The sequence below is a fragment of the Sprattus sprattus genome (assembly GCF_963457725.1).
Source record: "Sprattus sprattus genome assembly, chromosome: 3".
In the NCBI taxonomy this organism is placed as follows: Eukaryota; Metazoa; Chordata; class Actinopteri; order Clupeiformes; family Clupeidae; genus Sprattus; species Sprattus sprattus.
In genome coordinates, this window is record NC_137922.1 from 30,869,667 (window position 1) to 30,888,566 (window position 18,900).

Consider the following 18,900-nt stretch of genomic DNA (forward strand, 5'->3'; position numbering starts at 1 on the left):
AGGTGTGACCTGGCATAAAGCAGGAATTTGATAATAGAAGTCTTAGACCTTCCAGACTAATTTTGGTGAACTTTCCTGGATGCTCACGAGAATCCTTTGGTCCCCATTTTCAAAGACCATCTTAGCATTCACAAGTTTGAACAGACCTCAGATAGCTCATAGTTTGCCGGGGAAAAAAAGGTTTGTTTTTCTGTGAAATAGTCAAGTGTTTTATAGAAACATTGTCACAGAGACCAATATCAATACCAATATTAGGAAAGTACCAGGCAATACATTAGATTCATTACACTTTCCATTACCTGATAACATAAGTAAGAAACTGGTAGCTGGTAGTTTTTTTTAAATTCACTTCAATGATTCAGGTTCCAAATGTAATCCCGGTGCAAGAGTAAACACATGCAAAGCATCATAATAGTTCCATGAAGCAGTTCTCTTATTCACATTCTAGTACAAAAACACTTTGCCATTTTGAGGTGGCCCACATTTGAGCCCTGCTCAAGAGATGAATCAAGTCTGTTAACTTGCTGTCAGTATGACCTCATCACACCCACCAGACCAAATACCACTTCTGTCACATACCTTTATTGTCATCTCTGCCACGAAGATGCCAGTGAATATGTAGTTGGACATCTTGAGGAAAAAACGCTCCTGCAAGGAGAGAGGAAAGAAACAGGAGAATAACTAGCGATCAAGGGCCAGACCAAAACCAAAACATAATGGTTGAAGCGTCGGTATACATGCATATGCTCATGTTTGTACCCTGGTTGCAATCTTCCTTAATATTAAAATCCTGTACACTCTCTTGCTTTAAATACAAGACTGTCACAGTCTTATTAGCATATACTGGCTCATAGATTACAGAGTAATTCTGACAATAACAAACGTTGTCACAATAAACATTCTCAGATTGTTGTTCGTTTAGACTTTTATATTCCTTAAGTCATTGTAACCTTTAATCTCCAGAAACACTGTAATCTTTATCAGACTCTACCATGCTTGACTGTAATACTGTATGTGCACATCTCCATAAGACTTGTGTACGTTTCACCTTTGGTGTTTTCAACTCTAAAAAAGCATCACCAAAGGAATGCAGACGACAACAGACAGTCTTCTGCTTATTTGTCCTTCTTCTCTTCCTCCTCTACATCTGTGTCAGCTACAGGACCCCTGGGTCTGTCTTTCCCATGACCTCTCCAGTCTCACACAGTCAGGGTGCTCTCACTCTCTCAGTCTCTCTCTCTCTCTAAGTCTATCTCTCTCAGTCCCTCTTTCTCAGTCCCTCTCTCTCAGTCTCTCTCTCTCTCTCTCTCTCTCTCTCCCTCTCATGGGAACCATCTGAGGAATGGTGACTTCACAGAGAGACCATATGATATTTCAGATGTTCTGGATCACTGGTCTCAGTTCAGACTCTCAGCTCCATGCACACATAGCACTTGACCCAAACAGCTCTCTTACGGCTAGAACTAAACTGTGCCAATCACCCTCCTGCCGTCTGCTCAGCTCCCTTCTTAATCCATCTCTCATTAGCTCTCTGAGCAGGGTCCCTGAGACAGGAGCCCAGACATCACAGGGGACTCAGGTGGGAAGTGGAGTGATGTCTGTTGATATCCAAATGAAAATATTTCTATGCATGAAATATTAATACCCCATCTGGAGGCATGTGGTACCCAATGTTTTTTCTTCTTCGGCGAAAAGATAAGCCATGAAGCCAGGGGACATGCTTTAATAGTTGTACTTTTTGATCATGCCATTGCCCCAGACGATCTTAATAATTGCACTTCTTGATCATGTCATTGTCCCAGATGATCTTAATAATTTTACTTCCTTCACACTTGGATTACCCCCCAAAGCAACAGGAAGCACAATTCCTCCTCTAAATAACGAAGTACTATCCAGGAAACACATTATGTGAATAAATAAATCATGCTAGTATCAGATGGCAAGAAGAATTCCAAGTGTCACCAAGCACACACACACGCACACACACACACAGTAACATCAAAAAGAAACACAATATGTAACAAACAAAACAAACTTGACACATTCAAATGGCAAATGACAAAAGCAAGATTTTAACACTATTTGTTGGAAGTGTAGAACAAACCGTCCACTAAATGGTATGTACGTCTCAGAAATAATATTATGTGAAAGCTTTTGTAAATTGTATGTCATGAGGCTTTGATTAAAACATTGTGAAAACTTGAAGTGCTTTCTCCATGAGGTCTATTATGTCCTCCAGTTTATAATTTGATATTGAATATTCTCTGACGAAGGCCTCCCTCTAAAAACTCTAATTAAAGCTTAAATTGAAAGAAGATGGATGGACTGTTCTGGATGTATTTTCTCTTTTTGCTGCTAGCATTCTTTGTTTATAAAAAATGAACACCTAGAAAATTGTTTATACTGAGTGTAACCCATAGCTCACAGTCCCATATCAACACTAAATTAAATATACATGTATCTCATCATTTATAAAGTTCTGATACACACGAGGGGTGAACATAAGGCATAAGGTATTGATATACACGAGGTGTGAACACATCCACTTCTGCATTGCAGCATTGCAGCACAGACAGTTCAGTAAACTGTAGAATCCCTGCAGTCCTTAAAAAAAAAGCAACTCTGCAACTTAAAATGCGAAGGAATAACTGAACTTTACACCACCTACTATGTATACTATGTAAGCATTTTGACATAATTTATACTATTTGAGAGATGCCATACTGCTTTAAAGGAAAGTCATTTTCTTCAGCATTAAATTGAAAAAAGGGACACCATTAGCTTTAAGCTTTGTAGCTTGGGAGACAATTAAACTGACAAATCTAGCCGTAGCTTTACACTTTATGATAACACTAATACATAATAATAAATAATAATTTAATAATAAAAATAGCCTATGTATATATGTGCGTGTGTGTTGCACTCACAGCACTGTTTGGGTCAATCCTGGGCCTCTCCATGGCAATAGTGATGCAGTTGAGGAAGATGATGAGAAGAACCACATGGTCAAACATTTTGTGGGAGATGATGTTATTGCAAATGACACGGAACCTGTCAGAAAGGAACGTTTATGTTAAACACAGCACAACACAAATGTACTATTCAACTCACCCTCACATGCAAACATAGTCTTTATAAATACATTTAAACATATTTTAAATTGATACTTGGTATTGTGTGTATTGTTTTGTAAGTCCCTTTAGACAAAAGTGTCTTCTGAACGCCTTAAGCATAAACATAACCATAATGTCTGATACCCATCAGCAATACCCTGTAATACCCAATAACTATCTGGTGTAAGAACTGAAATAGTGTTTTCAGAGAGTATTGAAATGTATCTGCAATAAATCAGTGCTTATGACAGCTTATACCCTGGTGACGAGAAATACTCTTATCTGATTGGCTGCCTAACACTGTATAGACTGAATAATGGGACACCTATGAAATAAACCCAGTAAAAAGGTATAGGCAAGCAAACTATCCAACGTTATCCTTGTCAGTGACTAATGAAAGTATCACTACGAACTGAACAGGTTGGCTTCTTTTTATATGAAAAAATTGTAGGCTACATGGCAATGGAAAATCCTTTCCGCTTTGTGTTCTCTGCGTCTTTGGTGTCGGTTACATCAGTAGACAAAGAGACACATATGTATGTATCAAAATGTTACAAGTCTGTCAAACTTGTATGCATGAATGGCTTCTATTACTACAAAAGAGAAGTCGTCAAGGCAATGCAGATAGATTAATTCATTTTTTTATGCTGAGTAGTTGCTGCTCTAGTTACTCTGGTGCAGTATCTGAAACAGTCGTATTTTTCAAAGGTTGCCATGCCAACCATCTCTTGTCTGAGTTTTCTCATGCCATCAGCCCTTCTGCATTGGGCTAAGATAGGAGCAGAGAGTGAAGAGCTAAGATAGGAGGAGCGAGTGAGTGAGGGACTGCAGACCGCATGGGTTCCTCCACTTTATTCTTCCTGACTGAGCCCCTAGGGCACACATTCCAGCAATGGGTAATACTTGATGCAGTATACTAGAAGTGTACTACTACTACTACTACCACTACTACTACTACTAAGTAGGCCTACATTTCATATTTCTACACCCTAGCCTTTTCACATAAATCATTTATGTATATACTGTATATATACACTGTTGTTTGGTCATTTGAAGAACATTTTTACATAATTTAAAGTGAATTATCCATCATAAGAGTGAGGTCACATCGCATATCATAAACGTATCATTTCAGACACCTTATCCAGTCATAACTGTTTTACTTACATAATGCTTATATGAAATTCTCAAAAGCTGTCATAGCATAAACAATTCTGAAACGTGTGAAGACAATTACCAGTGCTTGTCATATGGCACTGTTATATCACTGAACACTGTCAGCTACTGACAAAATACGCCATCTGCCGTGTCATGATGCTAAAATCTCAGCATACCTCAATGACATCTCAGCTTTCAGCTCTCTCTCTCAAAGAATGAGCTCTTGATATTCACAGCTCACTGGAATATTAGAATTAATTTAAAAAATATGAAAATATGAATCTGAAATCACTGGGCCCAACATGGGTGTCCTGTCAGATGACCAGCTTAGCTTCTCTGAGCATGTGGTGTCTGTCTTGAGGCTATACTGCTCTTCTCTCTATCACCCTATATGCTGTGCTGAGGCTATACTGCTTCACCCTCTATCACCCAATATGCCGTGTTGAGGCTATACTGCTTCACTTTCTCTCACCCAATATGCTGTGCTGAGGCTATCTATGCTGCTGATCCAGAATGCATCAGCACGTCTGGTGTTTGATCAGCCAAAGAGGACACGTCACTCCCCTGCTGATCACCCTTCACTAGCACCCTGTACCTGCTCAAATTAAAAGTATTCATTCATAAAATAAAGCCTCTTATTCTTGCCTGCTCAAGGGTCAAATTGGAACCCATTCTTCTTCTTCTTCTTCTTCTTCTTCTTCTTCTTCTTCTTATTATTATAATTATCTAACACTAATGTTTCTATGTGTACTGTTCATTTGGTATTGTAATTATCATAAATTTGCTTTGGATAAAAGTATCTGTTATGTTTTATGATAGGAGGTTGAAGTAGTGTTACCCCCTTCTGCAACTGTTTTGTATAATAAAGCATTTGAGTATGATATATACCAATTGGTAAAACTATAACTTCTTTCAGCTTCTTCTGCCACATATATTTGACACCTTTTACAGTAATGTCCATCAGTAGTAATATTTGAAGTCATTTGGCAAACCAAATTTGGTAAATACTAGGACCCTAAGCATGATCCTGACCAGTTTAAAGCCCTTCTGAATGCTTGTGACACTGCACAGATTTGGTTCAACCAGTGACAGCTGACAGGGATTGTTTACAACCACCTTCAGGAATCCTCTTTAGATGTCACTAAGCCGGAACAATGCTAGACATCTGAAACTGTTATTTGGCTTTTATTCAACTGAATCATTGTGAAAATAAATTCATTAATTAAACAAATATCACATGGCTGGGAGGGAATGTCTCCAGCAGAGATTCCTATGTGTGGCGGTGGTGTGGAGGGGAGGATGATCCCTGCTTTGATGTTTAATTAGTAAAGGGCTGTGACGCTCCCTCTCTCACCCCCTCCCTGTCACTTCTTCCTCCTGTAATAAGCGTGTTCACTCACTAGCTGTGATGTGAAGAGACAAGCACTTCAAAGAGCAGGAGGGAGGATGAAACAAGAAGGGGGTGAGGGGGGAGGTGGGGGTGGGGGTGCCAGGGAAAGCCACATCCACGTGGCTGGGAGAAGAGAGTCCCACGCCATGCAACTTGCAAGATACAGAGAGCATTTGGGCACTCCTGAATGAACAAGAAGTCACAGGAAGTCTCCTCCAATTTTGTACAGTTTGTGAGTCGAAAAAAACATGGAGATGAAGAGCAGCGTTTAAAAAAAGAAATGATGAGGGGTGAGAAGAAGGCCAACCTGTTTTCCGGTGGGAACAGGTAGAGGGCCCAGCTGCTCTTCTGGCGACACCAGTCAGGCTGTTTCTGTGACAACCACTGGATCAGACGCAGCCGCCGACTCTGAAGCACAAACAGGGGCAGAATGGAGCTCCTGTTTATAAACTGGGCATGAACTCTTGACTGGGATATTTTTATCGGTGGACATACACTGACGCTGTTGTACTTCTATAAGAAAGCTGTTAGATGTAGGTTAATCACGTAGGTTAACCACATGCAGGTTAAACACGTTCTGTAGGTTGTGCACTCGTCTAAAAGGGCTGAAACTTCTGTTAAGTAGCTGACTAAACAAAGCAGTTCCAGACATATACATTGCTTATTGGTACAAAAAGCAGATAATACATTTAGTTTCAATGTACTGTATGACCACTAACTTCACAGTTTTCAGAAATGTAAAGCACATTCACCATATTGCCCTCCTCCTCCACATTCTCGTCCTCACTGTGGTGTTCATCTAAGGACAGCTGGTTAGTAGCGGCTGAGGGTGAGCTCTTCCCATTGCAGTCCTGAGCCGCAGTGTGTTGTGGGGGCCATGCGCTGTGTATACTGGCAGAGCGGTGGAGGTAGGGGACCTGCAGTGTGTCAGGGGGCATGTCCAAAGAACTACGCGTCTCCACAGACTCCATGCGGCGGTGTTGCGCCTGCTGGCCAAAAGAGTCTGTCCGGCTCAGAGAGGCATCGTCACACTCAGACATCCTCTCTCCACCTCCCGCCCCATCAGCTCCACTGACCTCCTCCTCCTCAGAACTGGACTGGCCATCGGCTGACAGGAGTGAGCGACGTTCACCGCTCTGGCGCTTCTGGCGCTTGAGGCTAGGTGCGCGGCCGAGGCTGTTCCAGCTGGAGCGGCGGCTGTTCCAGCTGCTGGCTGAGCTCCAGGGCACATGAGGAGGTGAGCTGCGGACACTTGTCTGCATTGGATACCAAGACACAGATGGAGATGGAGAAAGAGGAGAGCACTTTAGGTCAATGCAACTGGGCTACAAGCCGTTAGCCACCCCCTTGTGGCCTTTATTCTTTCTTTGGCAGTGACAGTTTATTTTCACATTAATGTTTGACTCAAATCCAACCATTACAATCTCAGAAACTGTTATGACTTTCATGGTCTGAGTTAAGTTATTTACTTTCAACCTTTACAAATTCCTTAACACCAAAAAACGACACTGACTGGAGATTTGTTGTAGAAGCTGGGGTCCACAGGGATATTGCTGCCTCTGCGAGGCTCAAAGGTCAAGGCAGGATCCCCTCCTCCTGCAATTTTGGGTATGGGCATGGGTGTGGCAGCAGTGTGGGTGATGACAGGGGGGGTGAGGCTGGTCTTCAGGTCCACATGTCCATTGATAGGCACCACTATGAAGACAGTGGCGTAGTGCAGTATGAGAGGCACAAACACACTTTTTAGAGCACAACAAAAGCTTCAAAAATAAAGGTGATTTCAGTGTACCTAGTTATCAGCAATGGAAACAAAAACCTTGCACATTGAAAACTACTGTTGACGTACCGAAAATGTAAGTAGTGTGGAGAGTTATACATGGCATGCTTGTTTATATATTGTATATACCTGTTTGGATTATAGGACCTAAAGGACTTCTTCTGTACCGAGAATAGAAATGGTGTGGATGACTGAAGTGCAAATATTCTAGAGTCTAATTACAGTAGTTGTAATGAATCATACAAACATTTGGATCCTTGGGTGTATGGAAATGGAAATAACCAAAGATTCTATTAACTATGCTCTGTCATTGATCCTTTCTAGTCTTACCAGTGGAGGCAGTCATATCTCTCTTGCTAATGGATACGTCTTCCATACTTCGAGTGTGGATGGAATCTGATTCGGATTTATCGTCATCTCCCTTCACACAGAGAGAAAACGGAAGAGGTGAGATACAGCTAAAAGGGGAGGTCCAAGCATAAAGTGTGTCTTTAAATGTATGCAATGAGTTGTGTTTGTGTTGCTGGTGGTGCTTCTATGTGTGTATTTCTATTAGCAGACAGGTATGTTCAGGCCTGAACAGAGGACGGCCCTGCCTGCTCCTACTCTTACTTTGGAGGTGAAACTTCTCCTCAGGCAAAGTTATACATTCTACGTTTTGCATGGGCACAGACAGTGTCCATAAGCACAGTAATACAACTACTTATAACAATAATAATAATAATAATAATAATAATAATAATAATAATAATAATGATGATTATTATTATCATAATAATAATGTGTTTATGTCAGATTTTTTTAATAGGGTTGGATTTACATATTCTGTAGACTAACAGAAATGGAAATGTAAAGTGAAGAGGAAAACCTTGGACTCATCAACACTTACAGACCAATGGGATCATAGAATATTTCAATTACATAGTGTTACAAAGGTTAATAACATGTAATATTAATGGGGAGGTGTTATCCAATGAAGTTATACATCACTACAAAGAAAATCCGGTAAATTAATGATGACACAAAATAACTCTAATGTAAGGAAACTGTGAAACACAAGCTCTTCTAAAAGACGGGGGGTAAACATCTGTCCCCATGTGGAACACAAAACAACTACAGAACTCAAATACATAAACAGCTGTGCTAGGTGGAGTTGGCAGAGAATCTCATTATGGATGCCCAGTGATTGTTGTCTTTCATGAATGACATAATTCATAAAACCATTTGCCTCCGTCACTTATTTTGGGCACTTCTTGCCCAAGCCTGAGGACACCATATACTACCTAACATTCCTGTCGGTATAGGTTTCCTATTAATGTACTGATAAATAGACTTGATCCACTTGTCTGTTCTTTCCTTTTTCCTCCTCTTTCCTAATAGGACCCGAGACAGAGGCTGCCCCAGTCCTAGCTGTCAGTTGGTATAGAAACCTCAGGGTCTGCCTTAGCTGTCAGTTGGTATAGAAACCTCAGGGTCTGCCTTAGCTGTCAGTTGGTATAGACACCTCAGCTCATCTAAGGAGGAAGAAAGGGTGGCCTGGTGCAGCCAATTCATTAAAATGTGATAAAATAAAAGCTTGATTGGATTGAAGTTACATGGACTCTAAATCCAAGTAAACACTAGAGCTCATAATAGAATAGACCAGGCATGTTCACAATTGGATTTAATTGAAAGACACATACCAGGTTATATGGGAACCGCAAGTCAAATGGAGATTTGAAAAACAGTGTTACTGTGGTTGTAAGGATATTGTCCGCTATTAGAACTGGTGAGTTCTCCTACTGACCTTGCGATTTATCTCTTCTCTAACTGTATCACCTAGCACAGCTGTGTGGATGTGAACAAGTACACAGTGATGTGTCTAAAGAGATGTGATACACAGTGCTACATGGTCAGAAGCAGACTCTCCTGAAATACCCTCATCCTTTATCTAAACAACCAGTGCCTGCTTTTATTCATCAGCGTGACACATTGATTTGTGTGTGTGTGTGTGTTTTTTAATGATACTGCATTGGACTGAATAGTGTTATAAGAAAATGGTTCATTTCAATACTTGGATGATTGCAGGAATTGAAACTTACTAATGTGTAGTTAATTATGTGTTCCTGACTAGTAACAACATTCTCTCAACATTCTATCGTTGTTCAAGAGGCAGAGAGCCTCAGCCGGGGCTTTGAGTTGAGTCTGCTTCTTCAAAAACAACACAAGTCACACTGCTGACAAATGCTGGGGATCCTCCTGGTTAGTCTCACTGGGGACACATCATGCACAGAACTACATACCCCTGATTCTATCGGCAGCTGAACACAGCTCAACTGCACATCCTCTTTCTTGGTAACACCACAGTGAATAAAAGGACAAGCAGATAAGTGAAGAAAATACAAACAAGAGATATGAAGCAGGTATCTTGCTGTGGAACTAGTATGTTTTAGTTGTACTTTAACACATACTGCTTTGAATAACAATAACATTTTAATTTTTAGATTTTAATTAATAGTTTTTTGTGAGTACTTTGCATTCACAGTTTTACTGTCAGCCCTCTTTTCCACTGATAATTCAATAAGCCTTGTAACATACTTTTCATATTGTTCTAGTACGTCTGGGTCAAATATTTGACATACCAAACCTGAGCATGCAAGCTGCAATGAGATATGCCTTCTAAGAAAACTCAAAATGAATTAGTGAGTAGAAAAGGACAGGGTAGGAACAGTTTAGAGCATACTTTCTTAAAAGAAAATAAGTTAAAAAAAAGACATCTGTCTAGTATACTGAAAAAACAATAGATGCTCAGCTAAAAGAGTCTCGGTAACCCCCCCAGGAAAGATTTTGGGAAACACTTCCATAAACACTAGGTCATCAAGCCTATGGTAATCCAGCGAACGTACGTATGCTCCTAAACAAATAAAATGTATGGTCCTTAAAATATGTTTTGGCAATACCAGAACAGAGAAAGTGTACAGAATGTACAGTATACTGATGGAAACATGGAGACTGAAAAGTCTATCCATTAAGTACACTGTTCACAAACTTCAGTTGACATTTATGACGTTTTTATATCCCACAATTTTTAAAGAAACTGGTTAGAAACTGTTAGTAGTATACTGTTGAGCCAGAAGGATATAGCTTACATGAGTTATAAATTCCTCTCATATGCTTATCAATTTCCCTCTCTTACTTCTTGACCAGACCTTTATCTGGCTGCTGTTGCCAAGAGCTAGTGAACCTGTTCCAGACTAAGTGACAAAGATGATGAACACAGCCCACTGTGCAGGTCATTTTCTTCTCTTTTGTCCTCGAGCTCCAGCTGTTAGTGATCCTAAGACCAACGGTAATGGACATGATAGAGGAAACACTGAGTAACTGCCTGCCGGCTCTGCTGTCTCTCCTCTCTCTTGCTTTGTGCTGTACCCTTGTATTCAGGGGACTCTGCTGTCTCTCTCCTCTCTCCTGCTTTGTGCTGTTCCCTTCTATGCAGGGGACTCTTCTGTCTCTCTCCTCTCTCTTGCTTTGCTTTGTGCTGTTCCCTTCTGTGCAAGGGACTCTGCTCTCTCCTCTCTCTTGCTTTGTGCTGTACCCTTGTATTCAGGGGACTCTGCTGTCTCTCTCCTCTCTCCTGCTTTGTGCTGTTCCCTTCTATGCAGGGGACTCTTCTGTCTCTCTCCTCTCTCTTGCTTTGCTTTGTGCTGTTCCCTTCTGTGCAGGGGACTCTGCTGCGCTATTCATTACCTTGTCCCTACTCCAGGGATTTTAGGGGTTCTCCCTGGTAATCTGGTGTTACACCTGCTTGCTTCTCACCTTCTCTCCTCTCACCTCCTCTCCTCTCTATACACTTAAGTTGCAGATGTCAGCCTCCCCTCTAACACCATAATCCAGTGGTAAGTGTGGAAGCTGAGATGACTCCTGGGATCATATATCAATCTCCTCATGGCTTGATATTGTGGTGAAATAAATAAAGTAGGGAATGTGCAACTTTTCTATCTTAAATTTTATTCCCAGGTTGGTAAAGGGCCTTGTGGCTACAGCTATAACCATAGCATATCTGAATTATCTTTAGCCATAACATAGTCTTTATTCTTTATTATTGGGATGGCAGTGGTCTAGACAATATCAAGCTAGCTTCTGTGGGCCTATGGGTATGTCAGTATGGTATCACATGAGGGGAAACACTTCATGATGAAGCAGTGAAATAAGTTGGCACACACAAGCAGGAACCGCTGCTCCCACCTGAAGACACAGAGGACTTCAAAAAATTGACTGTGAGGTCAGCAGGGTCTCAATGTGCTTGGAACATTTTGACAATTATTGATGAAAATGATTGATTTTCTCCTGCAGTCTATGCTCAAGGTGTGACAGAGAGGATATGGATTCTTCTCCTCCATTCTTGCCAGCTTCCATCACTTCAAAATAGTGAGAAGTTCTGTCTAAGATGAGAGGCTAGAAGAGGTATGCAAACAGTACATCAGCAGTTGTGGAGATACTTGTGTATCTCATTACTGAAGGTAGATTTAATATTGCCACTGCAATATACACATGGTGCTGAGGTTTATACGCTAAAGCACTTACAGGGCCTGATTTACTAATATGCGAGCGCTGCTTAATCTGCGTTCGCATATTAACGCACTGTGTTTTTGCGCATTTTCCGTGGTATTTATCAAGCCAGATCTGCGCTGGGCAAACTGTGCCTACTACGCCCTTTAAAGAGCCTGATTTACTAAGATTGATTTGCGAACGCATCTTAATCTGCGCCTTTGCCAGGCGCACATTAACGCGCGGTGATTCCCCGCATTTTCCGTGATATTTATCAAGCCAGATACGCGCTGGGCAATCATTATTTAGCGCACCGTTAAAAGACTGGGGAACTTGCCAGCAAGTTACTGCCACCATGGAGATTCGAGGAAGAAAAAACTAAGGTTCAGCGAATAGATAGCGAGATAGATATATTGGTTCACGTTCGCTCAATCACTGAACCTGATTGAATGGGTTATATTGTTGTTTTGCCCGCCATCACCTACAGCGAGATGTTTAAAAGAACACGATTATAAATAATATGCTATTGGTGGCATAAACTGTCTATTATAACAATATATATGTGTACATGGCGAGATTAATACGTTCTACAAGGGACATGGGTTCACTACAATATATCCCCACTGAAACAAATACATTTACCAAGTAGACAGGCCTCCCTAATATCACCGTTGCTCAATCATGGATAGATGGAACTATTCCGGAAGATAAAACTGTCATGGACAGACCACTACCACGTAAGTAATGGTCATGTTGGCATCACATATGACCTGGACATTCATTGAATATGTGTGCTTTCTATTTCGGTAAACGTGTTCGCGGATTGAAGGTGGGACTGTTTGCATGTGGGTGCGATCAATTTCTCCAATTACGTTCGGAAAGTTTAATTTCATATATATGAATATATGAATTATACGAGTTGAAAAAAATATTTCTGTTCGCTGTCTCTGTTTATGTCTTTGCCTTGCTGCTGCCATATCAACGTTTTCAGACTCAGTGGAAATGCACTTCCTGGTAAAGACGTGCTTTTATGAGGCGGAGAATTAGCCTGCAAATCAGAGATGTGCGCTCGCCGGGCAGTTTAGTAAATACCACGCAGTTCATCATTAGGCGCACTCCTCCCATTAAATAGCGCTTCACGCCTACGTTACCACCCACGTTTCCGAACCATCCCACCTGTTTGCAGGTACACACCCTCAAAGCATTAATATGCGCTGCACCCCCTTAGTAAATACCGTTTTATGTTTACGACCGCTATTTTACGCCAGAAATGGGCGCAATCCTGTTAGTAAATCAGGCCCTTACAATTTTAAATATTCTTTATAGTTTTATCATAAATCTTGTATTTTCATCAGATTCTTGTTATTCCATTGAATGCAAAACATATTTTAACAGAAATGTAAGGGTGTTTTGGTGTACTATGTGTGCATGCATATATGTTCTCAGGTATACAAGGAGCTTTCTTATTGGTGAAGACGGAGGTATAGTAAAATGAATGCTTCACAATTTTGACACAGCTATTGTCTATGAAGAAAATACTATTGCCCAGCAACGGCATATTATACGTATGACAGTGTAACTTTAATACCACTACTTCTTCTCATGGCTGTATCATTTTTCAGCAAAGTATCTTCTGGCAGTATTCCAAAGGTGTTGTTTAAAAAAAGCTACAGACAACTATAATCTGTTGGGTCTCCACCTCCAAAGCAATACCTGAAAAGAATCTTTGGCAAGATTAAGGATTACAATTTTTAAGAAATCAAAAACCAGTAGTGAAAGTTTTGATGAAGGTTTCATAGTTTCTTTCATTAATTCATAGTTATTTCATTGCATCAGAACTTCACAAATCACAACTGCTAATGTTTGGTTTATAATGAAGTGGACTGGCAAAAACATGTTGAAACATTGTTTTATAATACACCAAAATTAATAGAAACAAATTTAAATGTAAGAGAAGTGTATGAGGCGTAGCAGCCATTTTTCTTAAAGTTCTTTAAATGTCTGATCTTAAGTAAACCCATACTTAATTGCTCTAATCTACATGGAGTCTCAGCTTTACCTCAGTCTGGAAGCCCTCCACTAAGATGGCCACCAACAAGTTGAAGAGAACATAGTTCCCAAAGGTCATAAGCGCGATGAAGTAGAGTGCTGCCCAAGGGGAGGTGGAGGCCATGCCATTGTAAAGCACTTTATTCCAGTCTTCCTGAGTTAGAATCTGATGGTACATGACCAGCACAAAGAAAAACAATATAGTCTCAGAAATACACGTGGGTACAGGCAATAGGGATGCTACATCAATGGGAAATTAAGTAAAGAGCGATTCCTTGGGACACATACCTGGAACACTGTTACAATTGCCCAAAGTAGAGAGTCAAAGTTCTTGCGATCAGGTACAGTATCACCTTCGTTCTCCGAACCAAATTTGCAACCGAACAAGTGCATTCCCAGAATACTTCATAAAAGACAAAGAGTATAAGCATAATGAGAATAAAATGTATATCATTATTCCAGCCATGATATGCTATTCTTCTAAATGACGATATATAATAATGCTTTCAAGATGATATTGTACAAGGAATACAAGTGAGGGTGTTTTCAGACTTGGCTGGTGTGTGAGCACCCATAGGTGCAACTGTCCAATAGGTGGAGGAATGAAGGGGATTGGGATATCAAATCAAAAGGTCATCTTGAAAATAACATGAACAGATTTTTTGTTTTGCGACCATAGGGCAAGAATCTCAAAATAACTTTTGAGGAAGAACATACGCAAGTTCTGTGCTACATTGTGCTAGTTATCCTAAAACTAAGTAAGATGTGCTAGAGTTGGGTGAGGTCCCTTTATCACAATCAAATCACTGTAAACATTCTGCAAACTCCTTTCTAGATCTCACCTGAAGATGAAGATGAAGAGCATCAGTAGCATGCAGAAAGTGGCCACATTGTCCATGGTCTTCATCAGGACCACCAGCTGCCTCTGCAGGGCCGGCATGAACCGCACCAACTTCAGCACACGCATGAGCCTGAAGGTCCGTAGCACCGACAGGCCACCACCTTGCTGGCCTACAATCTCCCACACACTGGGAGAAATGAGTAAAACATTTTAACCCCTTGCAGTGAGGTCGTTATAGGCTTCAAAGTACTTAATTATATCTATGAGCTATTTGCTGATATTTTATTTCACCTTGTCTGTCCTTAGTTTACTGCCACTGTAAGGTAAGGCAGCTCAGTAAGTCATAAATGTGGCGTTTGTAAGCAAATCATGCCTCTTTTTGAAATACATTCAAGTTAAGGCATAATCATTTTACACTGAAATATTAGATGATATTACAATAAATATTAAATATTTGTCCAAGGCTTAGGTAATTTTCACTAATACGATGCATCGTTGGCAGTCATTGTGAGAGAAACAGTGTGACAACATGCCCCGCTCTCCCTTACCCTCTAGAACAACTTCAGCTCTTTTACTTCTGACTAAAGGTTAAACATACTGGATATGTAGACATATGACAACAAGAACAACGAGAGCTACCTGATGACCACAATGATGCCATCAAAGATGTTGTATGGGTTCTTGATGTATCCGAAGGGGCCATAGACTAGGACTTTCAGCAGCATCTCCAAAGCAAATAGGCTTGTAAAGACGATGTTACTTATTTCCAGGGCATTGGTGAATTCCTCCGGCTGGGCAAAGGGAGTGGGGGGTGAGTAGAGGGTGACAGAAGAGATACAGTTATTTGAATGCAACGTACATGTAGCTGAAGCAGTTGAGGCAATCATGCATATAATTACATATTAACAAAACAAATAACCATTTAGCAGATGGCAGATTCAACTACTGAGAAGTCTGATCAAAGCAAAAGCAAATTGCTGTCACCAGTGTAGTGTATCTGTGCAAATTCATGGATTGAGTGAGAACACAAAGGCCAGGAGAGGGAGAGGGAGGCAAGAGAGGGAGAGAGGGAACAGAAACACAAGGAGATTCTTATCTCTTATTATTATCCCTTATTCTGAAGTTGTGAAGAGAACTGAGTATATGTAGGCTTTATCATGGGGGGAAATCAAGAATCCATGGTCAACAAAAAAATTACTACATTTGTGTCTGCTAGGGTATTGCAGACCTTCGCGCTTACAGCTAAAATAGGGCGCAGATGTTATGAGTTCTTGTCGCTAACTTTGATTGGATGAGAAGAGATTTGATGGACATTTTGCCTTATTGATATGAATACGGCTATATGGCTAGTTAATGCTTCTAGCATCCTCGGTCAGCAGACCCGCTTCATATTTGTTGAGTGTCACTTGTTGCCTGGACTGTGAATTCACCTGAACACTTATAAATACTTAAAACAGACTTTTAAATGAAACAGAGTTCGTTACATTTAGTCTTTTTCTATTAGCGCCTCAGTTTACCTTCTCGGACCCCTGCTTCCTGAGGTAAAAAACCTCAACATAAACACAACAGCAGAGGCAAAAGAAAGTGCAGGTATATACAGAGTGCTGAAGGCAAGAAAGGGACACAGGGAGATGAGCGTCGGTGAATGAGCCTCAATGTAGAAATAAACGTTTGAACAGAGGAAATTCCCTCTGCTTACTTCTTAAAATGTCTAACATGAAAACCAAAAAATAAAAGAGGGTGAAAAATTTCAGGCAGGACTAAACCAGAGCTCTGGTCATGGAAATCAACTGTATCCAAATAAAATCAGTTGCATGTTACTGCCATATTTATAGTTTCAAGGTCAAACTGTTTATGAATGATCTACTGTCACGGCTCTTTTGAGTTTAAAAAGAGTGTATCCTGTTTAGTAGTCGTGGTCACTCTCTCTAGATATTTACATTTTAAAACTTTTAACAGGGCCCTTTGGGTGATGATGCAATAAGGCTATTCCATCTGAAACATGTCTGGACCTTCTTCCGCACGTATAATGTTTATGTCCTGATAAACAAATAACCAGGATCACCTACACTCTTGACACATTTTCACACTCTAACCCGTATGATTAGAAACATCCTTTTACTGCTGTTTGGCTCTTGTTCTGCACCTTCAACAGATAGCTGACACTTGAGTTCAGAGAGACTGGAGAGTAGATTTAGGGCTTTTCTTCTTGATCAGCTATTTGCTGGGTGCTGTCTCTCACTTGCAAGCCACTTTACACAGTGTCTACATGTAAATGATAACCATCTTGCACGCAACGTAGTGCAATGACTAAACAACGTTGGGAGTTTGCACAGTGCAGAAAATGGGATGTCCATGTCAACAAGTTTGTGCAAGAAGTTTGTTTTTAGTAATATTGTAGGTAAGTAATGTGACTATCAACTGTTTTACTGAATGATGCCCAGTTGACCAATGCAATACCTCTCGATAATGGCATTGATGACATGATTGCCTTATGTCAAATGCTCTGTATGGACCCATATGCAACCCCATAACAGCTTTTATAACAATACATAGCTACAATACTTATAGCTTTTATAATAATAATAAAGGTGCTACTTCAAGCTTTTATAATAATATATGTGATACTTCAAGCTTTTATAATAATATATGTGATACTTCAAGCTTGTATAATAACATATGTGATACTTCAAGCTTGTATAATAATATACTGTATGTGATACTTCAAGCTTTTATAATAATACATGCGATACTTCAAGCTTCAATAATAATATATGTGATACTTCAAGCTTGTATAATAATAGATGTGATACTTCAAGCTTCAATAATAATATATGTGATACTTCAAGCTTGTATAATAATATATGTGATACTTCAAGCTTTTATAATAATATATGTGATACGTCAAGCTGTAAAGGCCTATACTGCAACATCATGATGCGTTATGAGTGCAGTCAAGAAAATTGATATTGAGTCGCTATGATGCATTATGAATACTTAAAATATTTATGAATGTGTTTATAATGCTTTATGGATAATGGGTTCAACTAAAGTGTTACCGGAAAGTTTGAATCTTCTCTAACATTTATAACATTAGGCTTTACATGCTGAATAATTATTAATGATTGAATATTTATGTATGAATTTGAATTTGTATGTATGTAAATGAATGAATGAATGATGTATGTACCTCTTTCCTCTCTTTTGTAATGTTGTACAATTGGTACAAAATGATACTGCACACATAGGCATGAAACCATTTCACTTGAATTTTATCTGATGCCTTCCCAAACTAACCAAAAATTATCACACTTTTCCAGCATTCTGACAGATTATATAAATTATCATATCTTTGGTCATATCATTTGAAGTCTGTACATGAAAGCTCCTTCCTCAAAGCATGCCTCAGAAAGACACAGACAAGTAGATGGTCAAAGATTACTTGCATTTGTATCTACTTTAGGCTCAACATCCAATAATTTCATTTAAATTTGATGGATGTTAAAATCTCTTTTACAAAATTAAAGCCTTTGCGAGTTGAGTCTTTGTTTTCTGCAGTCTTTGCATGTGAAAAGGCATCTAACTTTGGAGTCTTTCCCCAGGCTTTGTCATATTGTCATTCTGTCTGAAGCTTTGATTTGGGACGGCATCTGTGTGCACTCATTCTAAATGACATATGCTAACACTTGCAGAAGCTAGCTCAAAGATGCATTTGCTTTCATGGAAAGCAAAGTCTTCAGGGAAGTTGTGAGAGATGAGATGGGCTGGGGGCAAGGAGCACAATCTTGATTAGCATCCATAATTGGCCTGCACTCTCCGGTTCCCAATCACACACAGACAAAGTGGAGACTCTGTAATCAGGTTACATTTCTTGCCTTTAAAAACTGTTACTTCCCTCGGAATGCTCTCCTGGCAAGTAGAAGGGTTGGGGTGGAGGTGGCTCTTCTCCAAACAATGAGTAACGCATTCCCTGTATAATGACTGGGAGCTTTCATTTCCACACAGAACATGGGTCAATACATTATTTGTTTGTGTTAGCTTCATA

General features: G+C 40.0%; 1 protein-coding gene across 1 annotated transcript in view; it reads right to left on the reverse strand.

The window, feature by feature from the left end:
- Positions 1-18,900, reverse strand: part of cacna1g (calcium channel, voltage-dependent, T type, alpha 1G subunit) — a gene marked incomplete at both ends in the record, with an annotated part of 176,828 nt that overhangs the window by 56,116 nt on the left and 101,812 nt on the right. Inside the window, 11 exons of the mRNA XM_080833891.1 lie at positions 580-648; positions 2,928-3,051; positions 5,969-6,069; positions 6,414-6,917; positions 7,175-7,356; positions 7,769-7,859; positions 9,721-9,768; positions 14,025-14,180; positions 14,303-14,417; positions 14,857-15,042; positions 15,495-15,646. Of these exons, the coding sequence (XP_080690017.1) occupies positions 580-648; positions 2,928-3,051; positions 5,969-6,069; positions 6,414-6,917; positions 7,175-7,356; positions 7,769-7,859; positions 9,721-9,768; positions 14,025-14,180; positions 14,303-14,417; positions 14,857-15,042; positions 15,495-15,646 (1,728 nt within the window). The remainder of the gene's footprint in view (positions 1-579; positions 649-2,927; positions 3,052-5,968; positions 6,070-6,413; positions 6,918-7,174; positions 7,357-7,768; positions 7,860-9,720; positions 9,769-14,024; positions 14,181-14,302; positions 14,418-14,856; positions 15,043-15,494; positions 15,647-18,900) is intronic.